Source organism: Tamandua tetradactyla, chromosome 3 (assembly GCF_023851605.1).
Source record: "Tamandua tetradactyla isolate mTamTet1 chromosome 3, mTamTet1.pri, whole genome shotgun sequence".
NCBI classification, from domain to species: Eukaryota; Metazoa; Chordata; class Mammalia; order Pilosa; family Myrmecophagidae; genus Tamandua; species Tamandua tetradactyla.
The window spans coordinates 34,765,063-34,785,192 of NC_135329.1; the positions used below are offsets into that span (position 1 = coordinate 34,765,063).

At 34.0% G+C, this 20,130-nt stretch overlaps 2 protein-coding genes across 2 annotated transcripts in view; one reads left to right on the forward strand and one right to left on the reverse strand.

Moving 5' to 3' along the window:
• ANGPT2 (angiopoietin 2) overlaps window positions 1-14,364 on the forward strand; it is a 58,531-nt gene extending 44,167 nt beyond the window's left edge. The window contains exons 8-9 of the mRNA XM_077152988.1: window positions 534-664; window positions 10,081-14,364. Of these exons, the coding sequence (XP_077009103.1) occupies window positions 534-664; window positions 10,081-10,241 (292 nt within the window). The 3' untranslated portion in view covers window positions 10,242-14,364. The remainder of the gene's footprint in view (window positions 1-533; window positions 665-10,080) is intronic.
• The window catches only part of MCPH1 (microcephalin 1), a 271,418-nt gene that overhangs the window by 131,960 nt on the left and 119,328 nt on the right, over window positions 1-20,130 (reverse strand). The window contains exon 12 of the mRNA XM_077152989.1: window positions 13,058-13,135. Within this exon, the coding sequence (XP_077009104.1) occupies window positions 13,058-13,135 (78 nt within the window). The remainder of the gene's footprint in view (window positions 1-13,057; window positions 13,136-20,130) is intronic.

The following is a 20,130-nucleotide window of genomic DNA, read 5'->3' on the forward strand; positions in this document are numbered from 1 at the left end:
TACAGTAATACAGAAATGAGGCAAAGCAGCTATAAGGATTTATTTTTTACATAATTTGGTAGACTTCCACTTGAAACTCAACAATCATTCCTTGTTGCCTACCTCCGGCTCCCCTGCCATACACTGAAAAAAATTACGTTTGATGTGTTCCAGTCACCTTAGCACTCTCATTTTAATAGAGGAGGATGATTGGAAACCTGGAAAGAGGATCCTCTCACACTTTATTTTCCCCTCTTCTGTTTATCTGAAAGCAGCTGGGAGATAAATTATAGGGCTACAGTCCTTGCTGATACCGGTGCAAGTGATATGCATTGCATTGAAGGTTCCTGAAAACATTCCTCTTTGCCTAAGGGTTTGATGATAAAGTGGTTCCTGTTTACACCACTGCAAAATATTTTGCCAGGAATATGCATCAGAACACTAACCAATATAGACATAGTCTCTATGAAATGAAATTCTTCATTATAAAAAAGTTTCCACTACTGTAAATTAATAATCTAAGCCAATTACTCTTTTTTTTTTTTTTTTTACAGGATCCATCTTAAAGGACTTACAGGGACAGCAGGCAAAATCAGCAGCATTAGCCAACCAGGAAATGATTTTAGCACAAAAGATGCAGACAATGACAAATGTATTTGTAAATGTTCACAAATGCTAACAGGAGGTAGGAATGTCTTTTCTCACTCTTCCTATTTGTACTGGCATGTATGAATTTCATAGACTAAAAAGTTAGCACTCTGGACTTCAGAATGTGATTGGTGAAAATATCCACAATTTCATAACAAGACATACTAGCTTGATATAGGTAAATCTGTTTTGCATGTTTTTTTAGTTTTAAGCGAGAATGAAGATATTGAGCTAGAACTGTTAGCAGGCCAGCAGTATTTCCTCAGGACCTGCTCCAGGCAAGCAGAGGGGCCATATGTTATGGGATAAGATCTCCTGAGTACTGCTTGCTGAATATCAGATGTCAGAGATGGTTTAATTTTATTTTGCCTTATAAAAAAGTTAACCTCCATCAAAATGGCAACCAAAATAACTATCTGCATTCATTACCATAGTAATATTTCAAATTAATACATTATTGGTAAAACAAGGAATTTGTGTTTCACTGGGAAAAGACTTTTTTCGGATTTCATTAATATATAGCAAGAATATTTAAACACACAGAAACTAACCTATTTAATTTTTTATTTGCTTTTTATTGCTGCTTTTCAATTTTCTTTATTTTCTTAACCTACTTAATTTTTAAGGGCATCAAATTAAAATAAGACAATTTCTACTCTAGATTAAGGGTTTTCTTTTAAGGCCCTTGTTTTCTGTCTTTCATGTTAGATTACTTAGGAAATGAAAATGGAAACCATCTCCATAGGCAAAAGAGTGTTGTAATAGTCACTTAAAATTACTAGGATGTAATTCAGAGATGTTTAAAAGTTCAATAATAGGAATCAACTGCTAGAAAACTTATTTTTATGAATATTTAAAGATCTAGAAACTGAATAATGGAAACAGTAAGTAGAGATGGAGATGAGGAAATGTCTGACAAATGCTGTCAAATTAGATCTTGAAAACACTGAAAGATTTTAAACAGCAAAAATCATTCTGCCAAGAGTAAAAACTACATATAAAGACAAACAGGAACTGGCAGGGTTTTTGTAGAGACCATAAATTGTATTACCAGAAATTAATGCACTATTTACCCAGGAAAACCAAAAGTAGGAGCTGTGGTCAATCTATTTTATAAATACAAGGTTTGAATGAGTAAAAGACCCAAGTTTATACTGTATTAAAACTTCAGTTAGGAATCTTTTACAATCAAAAGGAGGATTTACATATGAAAATAATTTGAAATTCAATAATTTCAATTATTTTGAAATAATACTGAAAGTTTAGGCTCCATTAAAAAACCTCAGTCATATGGTTCCTTAGAGAATTTAATTATTATTTGGTAACATAGGTCTTCCCTATTAGCAATAATCATTTCAATGAGAGAAAGCTGTTATATTGGTTTTATAAAGATTGCTTTTCCCCTCACATTCTACCATAATAATCCCTTTTAAATCCAACTAAAAGGAGTAAAAGAGCAGGATTTTATATCTAATATAAAATATATGTAATCATTTTTTTGCCATTCCCAAACACTGAGCTCAACTGTCTATTTTAGAGGGTGGTGGTTTTCAGACCAGCCATATATTGCAAACTACTCAAGAGAGTAGGAGAATTGAATTAATAACCAAGGAAATAATATATTTATTTACCCAAATCAAGGTCTAGAGTCTGAACATGGTATTGAAAAAGAAAATTGAGAAAAGAAAAGGCAGCCCAAGAGAGAAAATGCAGCGGTTTAGGATAGAGAAAGGCCAAGTTCCAACCAGTGGTCTAAACCACAAGTACACTAACCTTATGATCAGCCAGATTTTTTAATGGATAATAAGTTCTATAGTTAAGTCAGGCAACTGGCTCCAGAATACACAGATCTATAAATCGGTATTGTAAAATGCTTAAACATATATTTTTAAAATTTATTTTTTATCATCAAGCCAAAACAACACAGAAACATGAACATTCTTAACATACAAATGTTCCATGCATGATGTAGAATCAATGATTCACAATATCATCACACAGCAGTATATTCATCACCATGATCATTATTCAGAACATTTGCATCACTCCAGAAAAAGAGATAAAAAGAAAAAAGAAAAAAACTCATATATACCATAGCCCTTACCCCACCCTCTCATTGACCACTAATATCTCCATCTACTCAATATATTTTAACCCTTGTTCCCCCCCATTTTTTTCTATACCCCTTGCCAGTCCCTTTCATTGTTTAATAGTATTTCAATCGACTCAATTTATTTTAACATTTGTTCCCATTATTTATTTTTAATCCATATTTTTTTACTCATCTGTCACTATCATAGATAAAAGAAGCATCAGACACAAGGTTTTTGCACTCACAGAGACACATTGTGAAAGCTGTATCATTATACGTTCATCTTCAAGAAACATAGCTACTGGAACACAGCTCTACAGTTTCAGGCACTTCCCTCTAGCCTCTCTAATACACCTTAAATTAAAAAGGGGCCATCTAAGAAATGCATAAGAATAACCTCCAGGATAACCTCTTGACTCTGTTTGAGATCTCTTAGCCACTGATACTTTATTTTATCTCATTTCTCTCTCCCACCTTTTAGGTGATAAAGTTTTCTCAATCTCTTGATGCTGGGTCCCAGCTCATTCTAGGATTTTTGTCCCACATTGCCAGGGATATTTACACCCCTGGGAGTCATGTCCCATGTAGAGAGGGGGAGGGCAATGAGTTTGCTTGCTGTGTTGGCTGAGAGAGAGAGATAGGCCACATATGTGCAACAAAAGAGGTTCTCTGGGGGTGACTCTTAGGCCTAATTTTAAGTAGGCTTAGTCTATCCTTTGTGGGGATAAGTTTCATATGAACAAACCCCAAGATTGAGGGCTCGGCCTATTGATTTGGTTGTCCCCACTGCTTGTAAGAATATCAGGAATTCTCCAAGTGGAGAAGTTGAATTTTTCCCCCTTTCTTGCTGTTCCCCCATGGGGACTTTGCAAATACTTATGTATTCACTGTTCAAATCAAGCATCTATCTTTCCTTCTGGTTTCAGAAAGAAAACTCCAGACTTCCTCCTATCATTCTCACATTTAGCTTCATTGAGTGTACTAACATTATTGTGCTACAATTAAATTTATTGCTAAATATTTTATTCTTTTGTTTGTAATTGTAAATGGAATTTTCCCTTGATTTCCCTCTCAGAATGCTAATTAATTGTGTATAGAAACACTACAGATTTTTGAGTTTTGATCTTGTAACCTGCCACTTTGCTGTAGTCATTTATTAGTTCTAGTAGTTTTGGTGTGGATTTTTTAGGGTTTTCAACATCTAGTATATCATTTACAAAACAGTGAGAGTTTTACTTCTTCCTTTCCAATTTTGATGCCTTATATTTCTTTTTCTTGTCTAATTGTTCTGGCTAGAACCTCCAATGCAATGTTGAATAACAATGGTGATAGTGGACATCCTTGTCTTGTTCCTGATCTCAGGGGTAAAGTTTTCAGTTTTTCCCCATTGAAGATGATGTTAGCTGCATGTTTTCATATACTCCCTTTAACATATTGAGGAAGTTCCCTTGTATTCCTATCCATTGAATTTTTTTCAACAAGAAAGGATGTTGAATTTTGTCAAATGCCTTTTCTGCATCAATTGAGATGATCATGTGGTTTTTCTGCTTTGATTTGTTGATGTGGTGTATTACATTAATTGATTTTCTTTATGTTGAAACATCCTTGCATATCTGGGTTGAATCCTACTTGGTGATGGTGTATAATTCTTTTAACGTGCTGCTGGATTCAATCTGCAAGAATTTTTGCATCTATATTCATTAGCAAGAATGGTCTGTAATTTTCCTTGCTTGTAGTATCTTTGTCTGACTGTGGTATGAAGGTGATGTTGGCTCCATAAAATGAGTTAGGCAGCCTTCCCTCCTCTTCCATTTTTTTGATGAGTTTGAGCAGGATTGGTACTAATTCTTTCTTGAATGTTGGTAGAATTCACACATGAAGCCATCTGGTCCTAACTTTTCTTTTTTGGGAGCTTCTTAATGACTACTCCAATTTCTTTACTTGTGATTGGTTTGTTGAGGTCGTCTATTTCTTCTTGAGTCAATCTATGTTGTCTAGTTTATTAGCATAAAGTTGTTCATAGTATCCTCTCATTATCTCCTTTATTTCTGTGGGGTTAGTGGTTATGTCTCCTTTTCCATTTTTGATTTTATTCATTTGCACCCTCTTTCTTCTTTTTATCAACCTTGCTAAGGGTCCATAATCTTATGATTTTCTCATAGAACCAACCTCTGGTTTTGTTGATTTTCTCAATTGTTTTCATGTTCTCAATTTCATTTTTTTCTGCTCTAATCTTCATTATTTCTTTTCTTTTGCTTGCTTTGGGGTTAGTTTGGTTTTCTTTCTCTAGTTCTTCCAAGTGAACAGTTACTTCCTTGATTTTTGCTCTTTCTTCTTTTTTGATACAGGAATTTAGGGCAATAAATTTCCATCTTAGCACTGCCTTTGCTGCATCCCTTAAATCTTCATATATTGTGTTTTCATTTTCATTTGGCTTGAGATATTTACTGATTTCTCTTGTAGTTTCTTCCTTGACCCACTGGTTGTTTTAAGAGTGAGTGTGTTGTTGAGCCTCCATATATTTGTGAATTTTCTGGCCCTCTGCCTGTTACTGATTTCCAACTTCATTCCATTATGATCTGAGAAAGTGTTTTGTATGGTTTCAATCTTTTTAAATTCACTGAACCTTGCTTTGTGACCCAGCATATGGTCTATCCTTGAGAATGATCCATGAGCATTTGCGAAAAAGGTGTATCCTGCTGTTGTGGGGTGTAATATTCTATAAATGTCTGTTAAGTCTAGTTCGTTTATTGTATTATTCAAGTTCTCTGTTGCTTTATTGATCCTCTGTCTAGATGTTCTGTATATTGATGAGAGTGGAGAATTGAAGTCTCCACCTATTATGGTAGATGTGTTTATTTCTCTTTTCAGTGTTTTCAATGTTTGCCTTGTATTTTGGAGCATTCTGGCTTGATGCATAAATATTTATGATTATTATGTCTTCTTGTTGAATTATTCCTTTTATTAACACACAGTATCCTTTGTTGTCTCTTTTAATTGTTTTATATTTGAAGCCTGATTGGTTGGGTATTAGTATAGCTACTCTTGCTCTTTTCTGATTGTTGTTTGCATGAAATATTTTTTCCCAAACTTTCACTTTCAACCTATGTTTATCTTTGGGTCTAAAATGTGTTTCCTATAGACAGCATATAGATAGGTCCTGTTTTTTAATCCATTCTGCCAGTCTATGTCTTTTGATTGGGGAGTTTAATCCATTAACATTTAGTGTTATTACTGTAAGGGCAGTACTTTCTTCTACCATTTTGCCTTTTGGATTTTATATATCATATCTAATTTTTCTTCTTTTTTACCTTTACTGATAGTCTTCATTTCTACACTCTTCTCCACATCTCTCTCTCTCCTGTCTTTTCCTATCTGTCTCTAGTGCTCCCTTTAGTATTTCTTTGCCTGAAAGTGTTTTAATTTCCCTCTTGTTTTTGAAGGACAATTTTGCTGGATAAAAATTCTTGGTTGACAGTTTTTCTCTTTTAGTATCTGAAATATATCATACCACTGTCTTCTTGCCTCCATGGTTTCTGCTGAGAAATCTATCCATAGTCTTACTGGGCTTCCCTTGTATGTGATGGACTGCTTTTCTCCTGCTGCTTTCAAAATTCTCTCTTTCTCTTTGACATCTGACATTCTGATTAGTAAGTGTCTTGGAGTATGTCTATTTGGATCTACTCTGTTTGGGGTACACTGCACTTCTTGAATGTGTAATTTTAAGTCCTTCATAAGAGTTGGGAAATTTTCAGTGATAATTTCCTCCATCAGTTTTTCTCTTTTTCTTTCTCTTCTCCTTCTGGGACACCCACAACACATATATTCATGTGCTTCATGTTGTCATTCAAATCCCTGAGTCCCTGCTCATATTTTTCCATTCTTTTCCCTATATTTTCTTTTGTTTTAGGATGTCAAATGTCCCATCCTCCAGTTCACTAATCTTATCTTCTGCCTCTGAAATTTAACATTGTAGGTTTCAGTTGTTTTTTCATCTCTTCTATTGTGCCTTTCATTTCCATAAGTTCTGTGATTTATTTTTTCAGACTTTCAATTTCTTCTTTTTGTTCATCCATTGCCTTCTTTATATCCTCCCTCAATTCAATGATTTGATTTTTGATGAGGTTTTTCATGACTGTTCAAACATCCTGAATTAATTGTTTCGACCCCAGTGTCTCATTTGAATTGTTGGTTTGTTCCTTTGACTGGGGCATATCTTCAATTTTCCTAATATGATTCATTATTTTTTGTGGTGTCTAGACATGTAATTTCCTTAATTAATTTATTTTGGAGATTGTTTTCACATTTTTTACCTAGAATTTTCTTGCTGTATGACTTTGTTGTCTATCATTCTTTGACATTCAGTTCAGCTTATTCTAGAACTCTAGCTTAGGTTTTGTTTAACAGATCAAAATTTTTCAGTTCTTGTTTCTTGCCCTGCCTGCCTGTATGGTACCTTTTTTTTTTTCCCCATAGGAGGGTCTCCTTAGGTATTATAGACCCCAGTTAGATTTTCCCAGACCAAACTGTCTTCTTCCCAGGAGGAAAGAGTCACCTGCATCAGTTTTCCCTGAGGGTGAGACCCAGCAGGTTGAAAAACTTTCCTATGAAGCCTCTAGACTCTGTGCTTTTCTTATCCTGCACAATATGTGGCATCCTGTGGGTTTTACCAGCATAAAGTGATGCAGTGCCTTTAACTTCAGCAGACTCTCCCTGCTGGGTATGTGGTTGTGACAGAGGAGAGGTTGTAGGCTGGGTTCAATCACTTCAGTTTTCCAGACCCTGGGGTCTGGATTCCTTAAGGGAGGGATTCCACCTGGCTGGACCCACCCCTCTCCTGGGGATGGCACAGCTTCTAGACAAGCTCTCAGACACGCTTAATTCCATCCTTACCTGGGGCAGTTGGAGCCTGAGAAGTCTTGCAAATGTATGGAAAGAACAGTCAAGCTGTAGAAACACAGCCACAAAAACGAAAAGAAAAAAAATAGTTTTTGGAGCAGGACCCCCATTCCTTGGGTTTGCCAATTGTTCTAGTTTGCTAGCTGTCGGAATGCAATATACCAGAAATGGAATGGCTTTTAAAAAGGGGGAATTTAATGAGTTGCTAGTTTATAGATCTAAGGCCGAGAAAATGTCCCAATTAAAACAAGTCTAAAGAAATGTCCAATCAAAGGCATCTAGGGAAAGATACCTTGGTTCAAGAGGCCGATGAAGTTCAGGGTTTCTCTCTCAAGTAAGAAGGCACATGGCGAACACAGTCAGGGCTTCTCTCTCAGCTGGAAGGGCACATGGTGAACACAGCGTCATCTGCTAGCTTTCCCTCCTGGCTTCCTATTTCATGAAGCTCCCCGGGAGGTGTCTTCCTTCTTCATCTCCAAAGGTCGCTGGCTGGTGGACTCTCTGCTTTGTAGTGTTGCTCTCTCTGAATCTCTCATTCTCCAAAATGTTTCCTCTTTTATAGGACTTCAGAAACTAATCAAAACCCACTCAAATGGGTGGAATCATGTCATCCCCTAATCCAGTTTAACAACCATTCTTAACTAAATCACATCAACCAAGGAGATGATCTCATTACAGTTTCAAACATACAGTATTGAATAGAGATTATTCTACATTTATGAAATGGGATTTATATTAAAACATGGCTTTCTTAGGGGGCATATATCCTTTCAAACCAGCACACCAATCAAGAGCTTAAGTTGGTACGTTGCTCTATGTATCTCCAGGTCCTATCTGCCCCATCCTTTCCTTCAGAGCCCAGACCCTTTCAAGTATTTTGTGCCATCTGATCCAAAAAAAATACTCTTTTTTTTCCATCAGCCCTGCCCACTCTGTGCTGGGGCAAAAATCAGCAACTTCAGCTTTTACTCAAGGTTCAATTGAGCTGGGGGCCTATTTTTAGTAGTCAGAATTTGTTAATTAATTCCACAATTGGAGTTTGGTTGAGCTCAGCCCTTACTGTAAGTAAAGTCCTTTCCTTTTCCCTCTGGGAATAAGCCTGTGGGGGAGGGGCATCTGTCTGCACGACTTGGGAGACTCACGGTTCTGGGTGGGTTCACAGTTGGTCCAGCTTGTCCAGACTGGTGTGTGTTGTGTGTCTGGTCAGTGATGTGTCCCCAGTAGTTGTTCTGTACTCTTCCTGGCTATTTACTAGCTGCTCTGGAGGATGGAGTAAATCCCACACCTCACTAAGCCACCATCTTGGACCCCGCTTAAATATTTTAAAGTGTTGTGGAAAACATACACAGACTTCTTAAATCTACGTTAATCAGAATCAATTAAATCTATGGGCTGTTACCACCAGGAAAGAATTTAGGGATTGGTTAAACAATTGGAAATCACAGTTCAGTGTGTAAACATAATACATATATATATGTTTGTGAGTTTTTTTTCTTAAGAAATGAAACATCATAGATACAGCTTAAATTCCCTGGGTCAGTACAATTCCCTTCCTTCTCCTGAGACATCAGTGAATTGAGGATCATTCATATTATGTTTATTTTACTAATTAGGTAGCTATCAATGAAAATCTTTTTATTGCTTTTTTTTTTTATATTTTAAAAGTTTATCTAATTTTTTCCTTCAGCATTCTCTTTTTCAGATTTATCTAGAGGAATACATGAGATAGTCTAGGTCATTCTTTCCTCTCACAAACCCAAGCATCTGGCATTCTCCTGTGTTTAAGAACAGAGTTTAAAACATGAGGCCTAGGCATGAAGGTGTATATCTGGACCCTCCCCCCACCACCCGGCTGTGCTGTGCGCCTCCCTTCTCCCGCAATGCTTTGGCTTAAAAAACACATCACTAGCTTTAAATTTCCTTTGTGTCCCTGGAACTTGGAAATTTTCTTTATATCTAGCTCCACTGAGTAGTTATAAATTTGGGTTATACTGTAACAAAAATTATTTTCATTACATGAAGGAAAGCCTGAATTAGTTCAGTCCACCATGTTGCTGGAACTGGAAATTAATCATGGCCCATACGATTGATCATCATCAAACAATTCTTCATTTAAAAATTTATCCATACTTTCAATCATATTATATGTTTATTAAATTAGGGTTGTGGAAGATGGTCTACTTTGTAATATCTATAAATAACTGGCCTATAAACATAGTACAAGTGAAAAAGAAGAAGGAAATCTTTGTAAAAACATTTGCCATAATGGAACTATGATTCAATCTGTGAAAAGGTAGAAAACCATACTTCTCATTGGCCACTGCAGCACATTCTGTATTAACACATATTTGCACATGCTTACTTTAAATGCATGAAATACAACTCAAAATTAGCTGAATATTTCTAACTCAAGGGTGAGATAATTATTATTACCTAATTCCTGTTGTTTTTTACTTTTGCAGGCTGGTGGTTTGATGCATGTGGTCCTTCCAATTTGAATGGAATGTACTTTCCACAAAGGCAGAACATGAATAAATTCAATGGTATTAAGTGGTACTACTGGAAAGGATCAGGCTACTCGCTCAAGGCCACGACCATGATGATCCGACCAGCAGATTTCTAAATGTCTTGCACACCTGATGAATGGTGTTTTATACTATTTTCAAAGACTTAATCCCCAAAAACTCAAAGACACAGCTGCATATTGTGTCCTTTTCCGCCTCAGACAACATGATCTTGAGTGCCAAAGGGATTCATGTGCTCCAAATTGGACCTCGGGAATCTTCACCACTTAAACCTTCATCACTGAAAGGATTAAAGCACCACCCAAAACCCAAAGACCTGGTTATGTGATTGGGCAGAACACTTATGAGGAAAATAAATTTAAAGTTGAGAATTAGACTGACAATTTACAGACCCTGTTATCAGAACCAAGAATGTTATGAGTTTATCAGTAAATAACTGGAAAGCAGAACACTTATATAATACAGATAACCTTGGAACTGCATTCTTCTAAGCACTGTTTATAGACTTTGTAAATATATTATGTCCTGAATTCAGCATCACTATCATAATTAAAAGGAAGAAAAAAACTCATTTTTACGATTCTCTAATCCATAAAAATGTATATCCAGGGGTTTTCTGAAAGTGGTTATTAGTAGTTTAATATTTGGAGAAGAACAAAACATGGTTAATGCATTTTTACTCCTCTCTTAGGTGCTTAAAATTTTTATTTTGAAAACAGCATATACATATATGTGTTGACACCTCAGTGTTAAGTTAATATCTGAATATATATTTCAAATATATATGGTGAGAACTTCCAAGATTCCTAAAATTATCAATAGAAATTTGTATGTATCATTTAGTTTATATGAAGATTGTACTATTTTTGCCTGTCTGGCTGTTAAATATATAAAGGTATTTTTAGTACTTAAATATAACTTATTAGGTGAGATGACTACATTTAACTTCAATGATAATATTCACGATTTTGTAAATTGGTTCTGAAACAGATTTTGCTTCATGATAAGGAAAAATCTAATTTTTAATTATGAAGAAAATCATACATTTAATTCTATGACAGAGATTTTGCTATCTTTTCCTCACTATTCTAATAGAGGCTCCTCTTCTAGCAAGATGTAGTTTAGAGAAATAGACTATAAGTTAATTTGTGATTGAGAGAAACCTTCCATTTAAAACACAAAATTATACTTCTCCAACTATATTCACCCAAAAAGTTATTTAAAGAAAAATAATTTGCCCTAATAAGAGTTTGTGTGTATGTGTCCATAAGTGGGCAAACAAGCAAAATACTCTGGGGTGCCAAAAAAAAAAGAAAATCCCAATGTTTATGGTATATTCAAATGTTTAACAAAAATTTCGAGAACTGTTTTAAGCTCAGGATTATAAAACCAATTCCTAGAGTTTTAACACCTTTTGAAATTTTCATAGTACAATTAGTTATAACTCACGTTTGTTTAATGCTTTATATCATTTAGAAGCAATATGTTTTCAGTCAGCTGCTAGAAAGCATAGAGCCAAATTTGCAACCAGTATGTACCTCATATTTGTCTTCATCTTAAATTGTTCTACCATTATTATTTCTATTCTAGTTTCTTATCCAATTTATCTTATTACTACATTACCACAAGACTTAGTTTTTGAACACCTGTATGACTACGTGCATTGAGTCAACATTTAGGCTCTGGAAGATTCAATGTACTCTGCTTTTTTCAACCATGGTACACTTTCCTGACCAGTTTATTAATTAATCAAAGAAACTCCCCATCTTAACATTAAAGGAAGTTTTATAAGTTCAACACAGGTCTTATAGCTTTGTATCAAATTAAAATCATCTGATAATAAGAAATTATCACAGTATCAAAAGCAACAATGAATTTCTATGATATCTCAATGACCACAATGAAATAACACAGGAAAATTGGCAAAAGCATACATAAGTTAATACACACCAATTCCCTAAATGTCCATGTAGGCAAGTAAAATGAATTTCAAAGACAAATCAGATTATATTATACAGTGTTATACATAATCTCATGACAGAGAATGGGGAGAATTTGAGTTTTTATTTTATGCTTCAATTCCTTACACTGTACTTCAATCAAAGAGTCTTGCTGAGAGGAATTTTTATTTAAGAAAGGTTTCCTTAAGAAAACCTTTTTAAAGTTGAAAGGAAGTCAAAATGGCAATCTTAACCCAACAACTTAGATAACTATAGTTATTAGAAAGTAGAGTTCAACTTATGTTTTAGTCAGATGGTTTATTCAAACAACAACAACAACAACAAAAAATAAACAAGAAGAAAGATAGGTTGCAGATATAAATCATCACTTACCATTAAGATATTATTCTTTTGAAAGAATAAATGATCAAAAAGCCACCTAATATTTCTAAAAATCTAGGCCAACTTCAGTACAATCTTTGAATTACCTACTTAGTTAACTACTACCTAATCTCTAAAACATATTAGAAACTAGAATTTCTCCATTAAGCATTTGGAATCTTCACAAATCAGTAAAACTGAGGTTGAGTTTAAGGAAAACATCAAAATATAAAGACCAAGTAATAGGCCTAGCAATGCAAAATTCTTTTATACCTCTTAGTTCTATCTCTAAATGGTAAAGAATTATTTTCATAAAGCACAAAGTAAAAAGAATATATTCTTTTTATAGTTTTGTTTTTCTCAATCTGGAAGAATTTATAACTAAAAAATTTTATGAGATTGTCTTCCACACTATTTAATTTGCACAATGTTCTCACATTTGTCCTCATAAATAGATAAAATGTAAAGTCCTGTGAATATGCTTTGTTAATTATGCAAATAATAACTCCTGATTTAATAAAGTACTGCATCTATTCCAAGTTTCCTGAGATTATCAAACTGCATTAATAATCATAAAATTACATTTGACTTACTGGAGCTGCAGGAAAGTAGGTAGAAAGTTCAAACGGCTCTTCAGAAATCCAGTGACCCATTTCCAAAGACCATAGTACCTACAAGAGATACAACAAGCAGAATATTTATTATCGATTTACTATGCCTTTAGCGGTCAATAAACCAAGAGCCACTTTGAAGACAGAGCAAAAATAAATCAAAACAAACAAGTAAACAAAACCCAGCAACAGCTATATATCCATAGTTCTAAAACTGATGTTTTCTTGAAAACCAAAGTGCCTTTAGAATCTTCATACTGCATAAATGCAATGAATATTAATAAATATGAGGTTAAGAAAAAAAGTTTTATGGTGATTGCAGCTGTGGATGTCATCCTAGTGATGACAAATATATAAACATGAAAACTATTCTAAATATATATATAATACTATAGTTTTTAAAAATTCCAAGTTTCTGATTTATGTAGTCATCTGTAGGCATTCTTCAGCAAAAATTCCAGGATTTTATTAAGTTCTTAAAAAATAAATTAGAAAAAGATCACAAACTACATTTAAAAAACTTGTGATTTTGTTTCCAGCATTGACTAGTGTGCTGGTTTGAAAGGAAGTATGCCCCTAGAAAAGCCATGTTTTAATCAAAATATCATTTCATAAAGGTAGGATAATCTCTATTCAATACTGTATGTTTGAAACTGTAATGAGAGCATCTCTCTGGATGATGTGATTTAGTCAAGAATTGTTGTTAAACTGGATTAGGGGACGACATGTCTCCACCCATTTGGGTGGGTCTTGATTGATTTATTGGAGTCCTATAAAAGAGGAAATATTTTGGAGAATGAGATTCAGAGAGAGCAGAACAACATAGCCATGAGAAGCAGACTCCACCGGCCAGCGACCTTTGGAGATGAAGAAGGAAAATGTCTCCCTTTTTCATGAAAGGGGAGCTTTCATGAAACAGGAAGCCAGGAGATGAAGCTAGCAGATGATGCTGTGTTCACCATGTGCCCTTCCAGATGCAAGAGGAACACTGACTGTGTTCACCATGTGCCTTCTGACTAGAGAGAGAAACTCTGAACTTCATTGACCTTCTTGAATCAAGCTATCTTTCCCTGGATGCCATAGATTGGACATTTCAACAGACTTGTTTTAATTGGGACTTTTTCTCGGCCTTAGAAACTGTAACTAGCAACTCATTAAATTCTCCTTTTTAAAAGCCATTCTGTTTCGGGTATATTGCATTCTGGCAGCTAGCAAACTAGAACAACTAGTATTTTCAGAAGTGCTCTGTAATACATTTGAATACTTAGTGATTAATAAAGGAGAAAATCTTTCCCAGTTCTTGGAAGATTAAAATATCTCATAAACAAGAGTTTATTACTACCACTAATACTATTTTAATCTACACACTTTTAAATACTCAAATGCCTTCATTTTTAATTCAACAGTGATGTTAGAGATTCTGAAGTCAACTCCCTATATGACCAAATTCCTTGAAAAGTCTACACATTTATAGATAACAAGCAGAATTTTACAAGTAAAATAATCAAAGTGAATTGTATAACTGGTTTTTCATCTGCAATTTTATTTCTTACATTCAGTGAATCTGTTTTTTTTTTTCCTATAGATGCTACATAAAGCTTAAGTTATTTTTGCTGAACTACTGGGGATGAGGACAACTTCTTACATTTTTCACATTTTTCATAGCTTTTAAAATTTACAACCATCTATGGGATATCAGTTTTAAATATTTGCTTCTCTATATAATCAAAGGAGAATCAAAAAAGTTTCTACACATGAGTTGATATTTTTAAGATAGAGGTTATTCCACTACAGAGAGAGAGGGTACTGTTTACAGAAAAGATTATAGGTAGGTTTTCTTTTCTTTTAGAGTCGAGGGCGCTTTGGAAGAAGTGGTAAGGCTTAGTTGGATCCAGACGGTAAGGTATAAAAATATAGTCTATTCCTATCCCTGTGTGCTCAGTGGAATTAGTACATGGCAAAAGAAGTGTTGGGTAGGAGAATCAGAAAACAAGCCAGATAAGACAGGAGAAATCTTCAGTTAGACTTGTGTGTCCATGAGTATTTTGTCATTTAAACCTCTATTTTCCTCTCATTTTATTGCCTAAACAACATCACACACAAAAAAGAGAGGTATTTTTAATGTCTGATGAAAGAAAATATTAGTAAACAGGTAACTCTATGTTTAATTATGCTTCTATCTGGGCAGTTAAAAACATTTAAGTTACAAACTACTTATCTTACTTTTCTTCGTCAATGTATGTTATCATCTACTCAACAACAAATGTGATTCCCTGCAATAAGGATTATTATCTCCACTCATATAATTAGCCCAGGAAACAAAATGTATTAGGTTCCAAACTTTCCATTCATTTTAGACATAAAAAATATAAAAGAATAGTACAGTGAGAAACATAATGCACCAATGAGAGACTCCAAGGAGCTAGTCTTTTTAACATGTATGTGGTGCTTGAGTTAAAATAAAATCTACATTAAAATGTGGAATTGATATTGAACAGATATAGTAGAAAATACTAATTTGATTGTAATAAAATCATCAAATCAGAAATATAGTGTAAACGTTTTTGCTTTTGTACTTTCATTAGCTAGCTATGTTACCTTTATAGAGGGTTCAAAAGAGGCAAAAATCTACTTTGCAAGTTCATACGTAAGTCAGTAAGTGAATTTAAGAAAAAAGGTTAATCTGACATATTTCCCATAAAATATATGATAGAAAAGAATAATTGAGAAGTTAAACGAAGCAAGGGATCGGGTTGCATGACTGCAGAGGATCCAATGTCATGTTTATTGCCTTTAAAGGGAGGGCAAAGAGATTTTTCAATTTTAACTGACTTAGAAATTCAGCATTTGGTATATAATGTATTATATAATGGAAATGATATTTATGATATTCTTTGTCTATCATTCATTAAGCCCAGAACCTTTTTTAATGAATTTAAGCAGGAATAATTTTCTTCCTCTACCATAAGATAAACAGCAACTGATGGGACAACTTTACATAATGTAAGACTGACCACACAGTTAATTCCATACTAGGAAATCACAAAAGGTCTCTTCTCATTTTATGTATATTTAATCAACTACTTGAGCAATGTATGGCAGTACAGCTGAAGTGAACCTAAGCAGAAAGTGCTATTTATGCACTTGCATTTAACAACTTGCATTGTTGTTAAATGCAAGTGCATAAATAGCTGAATAACATCATATAGAATGAAGAAAATGAAATCAATTTTTGGTTACACATAGTAAAATGAGTATGCATTTATCTTCACCATCTCCCAATAGTCAATTAAAATGATGGTATTAAAAGGAATGGGGAAAGAGTCCAGAACAGATAAAATATAATAACCATTTGGGAAGTTACAAAGGGATGGATAAAATGGCAATTGATTTAGTAGTGGGGTGGGTGGCTAAAACCTATGTCTGGAGGAGGAAGTCAAAAGGAAGCAATTAAATTCCCTCCACATTCCCAGTAAGGCTGAGAAATGGCTGTTACTAGATACCTCTGAATATATGTAGAACAGGGCTAAAAAGGAGCAAATCTCCTATTTCCTCTATCTCTACCATCCTCTGGAAGAAAAGAAAAGTAAAATCAGAGACTTTTCTGAAAGCAGCAGTGAGAGACCATAGGGAAAATATGCTCTACTATCATTCCCTGAGGCAGAACACTGACTATTCAGTTCAAGAAAAAAAGATTTTACAAATACTGACACTTAGAACTCCATCCACATCAAATTGTCTACAGTGAAAGAGAAAATGAACTCCACTCAGGCAGAGTTTCAATCATCATTTTGTCACCTCACCAGTGAGTGTTATTTTGTACCTATTTGAGAAAAACTTTAGCATGAAAACATAAACCAAACCAAACAAAATCAGATGAACCAGAGACAATACAATGAGCAGAAGAAATCATTTAAAAATGTATATCTATTATCCTCAAAGAGAAAAGTGATTATATCTATGAAACAAAATAGGATTCTTAAAAATGCATATTCAGAGAAAAAAGGAGACTTCTTCAGAAACAAAAATATAGTAAAACTAAAGAATTCCATAAGACCAAATGAAGGTGAAATTTCTCAGAAACTAGAATAAAGAAAAGGCAAAAAGATAGAGAATGTGAGAAAAAAGTAGAAAAATTAAGAGATCACGCCTGAGAATCTAACTAACAGAAGTTGCAGAGAGACACCAGAGAAAGAGAGAATAATATATTTTTTAAAAATAGGAATTTTTTCCCTGAATTGTGGGACATAAGCTTACATATTAAAAGGATTGTATGTGCACAGAATAAATGTAAAAAGAACTACACAGAGACATATATGAAGCATCTGCATAACAGTAATAAAGAGAATAACTACAAGAAGTAAAAAGGCCACAGAGAAAAGACAATCAAAATACCACTGACTACTCAACAGCATTAATAACAACATTTGACAAGGGCTAAAATACAATGGAGTAGTGAAATTCAAACTAGAATTCTATAACCACCCACATCATTCATCAATTAATCAAATAGAATTTCCCAATTGTAGACAGATTTGAGAGGAAAACTATAACTCTTTTGGATATTTTTACAATGAATTAGTGATAGATACATAAGAAACTAAGTAATTAAATTAACTGGCAGTTATTAACTCTGGAAAAAAATACTGGAAATGAAATGTAATCCTAGTACATATTATGGATTGGCTTAGTTTTCAGTCTCTCATATATGTGTATACGTATGTATGAACTTGTGTACATATACATGCTTGTGCACACATACACATTTACAGAATGTTAGACAAATGGTTATAATATGGTGGATGGGAGTGGTATGGGTAGTAGAGACAGATAGCTGTATCTTAATCTTTCATAGAAGGAAATCTGTAGACAATGTCTAAAAGCAAAAAAGTTAAAAATGGCAAGTAATGAATTCTATTTAGAAATATGTAGGTAAATATCAGAAGCAACAGCTAAAAAATATGAAAAACTTTTGAGAAGTGAGAATAACTGCTTTTCTTTATTAACCTTATAAATTATACTTATTTTTTTAAACTTTTTATTTTGGACATCTTGGAATTAGAAAAGAGTTGCAAGAATAGTACAGAGTTCTCATTTATCCTTTACCTGGATTACCTAATATGAGAATCCTCTAATTTAATTTTTCTCTCTCAAAATTCTTTTGGCTATTCTATTTACTTTGTATTTAGAATAAACTTGTCAATAGCTTAAAAAGAAGAAAAAGAAGCTTAACAGGACTATGATTGGAACTGCCCTGAATATAGATCAAAGTGAGGAGTACTGACATCTGAAAAATATTGAGTTTCCAAATTCATGAAATTTTAAGTGGCTCTCTTCTTTTATTTACGCCTTCCTTGACTTCTTTTTATAAGCGTTTGTAGTTTTCAGCAAACTACAAACTCTTTTTGTAGTTTTCACTGATTCTGTGATTATTTTGTCAGATTTTAACCAAAATATTTCAATTTTTTTGTAGTACTGTAAATGACATTTTACAAAAATTTAGAAATTTCATAGAATTTTCATTTCTATGTATTCATTGCTGATACACAGAAATACAACTGAAATTTTTTACATTGGCCTTGAATCTTATGACTTAGCTAACATAGCTTACTAGTTGTAGGAGTTTTTGTAGATTTTCTATGTAGAAAACCCTTCATTCTGTGAAAGAAATGGTTTTATTTCTTCTTTCCCTGTTTCTGTGCATATTTTTATTGCCTTTTGGACAGTGCAGAAAAAGAATAGGGAGAGCATTAAAAGTGCCTGAACTGCTTTGTGAGGCAGATTAATTTGGTTTATTATAATAAAAAGATACCATAAACCTAAATTGCTCCTGTATATACAGTAATGTATCCAAGGAAAGTACAAGGTATTTTTAAAGTGAAAAAGCATATGCTGTCATCAAGCATTCATGCTGACTAGTGGTCATAGCTCTTTTACTAGATACTTCAACTTCCTATTTCCGCCCCCCCCAAAAATTAGAAAATCCAGAGGCATCAAAAATACTAAGGACTAAAATCAGTAAATGCCACTTTCCCAGTAGGGACCAAATTAATTTTTCTTAATATTCATTCTTAATATTTTCTTAATTGTCTAGGAAATTCCCTTCAGTTATTTATGAAAAAATTAGTTTACTTACAGGGTAATGAGCAAAATTGTAAACAAGGTTCCTATTGTACTTTTCCCATTGCTATAGCAAATGGCAGGCAATAGGTTGGCCTACGGCCATTGGGAATTTATTGGCTCATGGTTTGAAGCTGGGAGAAGTCTAAAATTAAGGTGGTAGTAAGGCAATACTTTCTTCCTGAGGACTGGTCCTCTGGGGCTGGTTGCCAGCTATCCTCAGTCCTTGGCTTTTTGGTCACATGGTAATGCACACAGGAGAGTTTTTTCATTTCTCTGCCAGATCCCTAGGACTTTTCATTTCTTGCTTCCCATGGCTTTCTCTCTGTCTGAATTTCATTTTGATTATAAAGGATCCAGTAATAAGAAATAAGTAACAAGATAAAGTCCCATCCTGAGTTGGACCACATCTTAACCGAGGCAACTTCATCAAAAGGTCCTACATACAATGGGCTCTGAGTCGCAGTAATGGATTAAATTTAAGAACATGTTTTCCTAGGTAGAGTACATACCTCCAAACTACCATAGTACACTTAATTTTTATCTCCTCAAAAAATTTTTTTAGAGAGAAAATAATACAGAATTATTCCAATGTAGAAGTGTACAAATGATAAGAGAAGACTGGGATTAATGAAAAAAAAAAAGCAACTTGTAAGAGGTGGTGCTTTAAAAATTTAATGAACATATTTGATAAGGATTCACTACAGGTATAAAAATTACGATTGCACCCTGAAGCTGGATTAACTCATTTGAAAGCGTCAATGATAGTGCTGAAAACATTAATATTCACAATTTCTGATAACCATAATTTCTATATCTGTACTATTAAGTTTATTCCTCATTTCTAAATAGCTATCCTAATCGATCATTGTTTTTGGACATGGTTCCAGAGCACACGATCCACCATATATAACTGTTAAACTGCAGTTGTGATG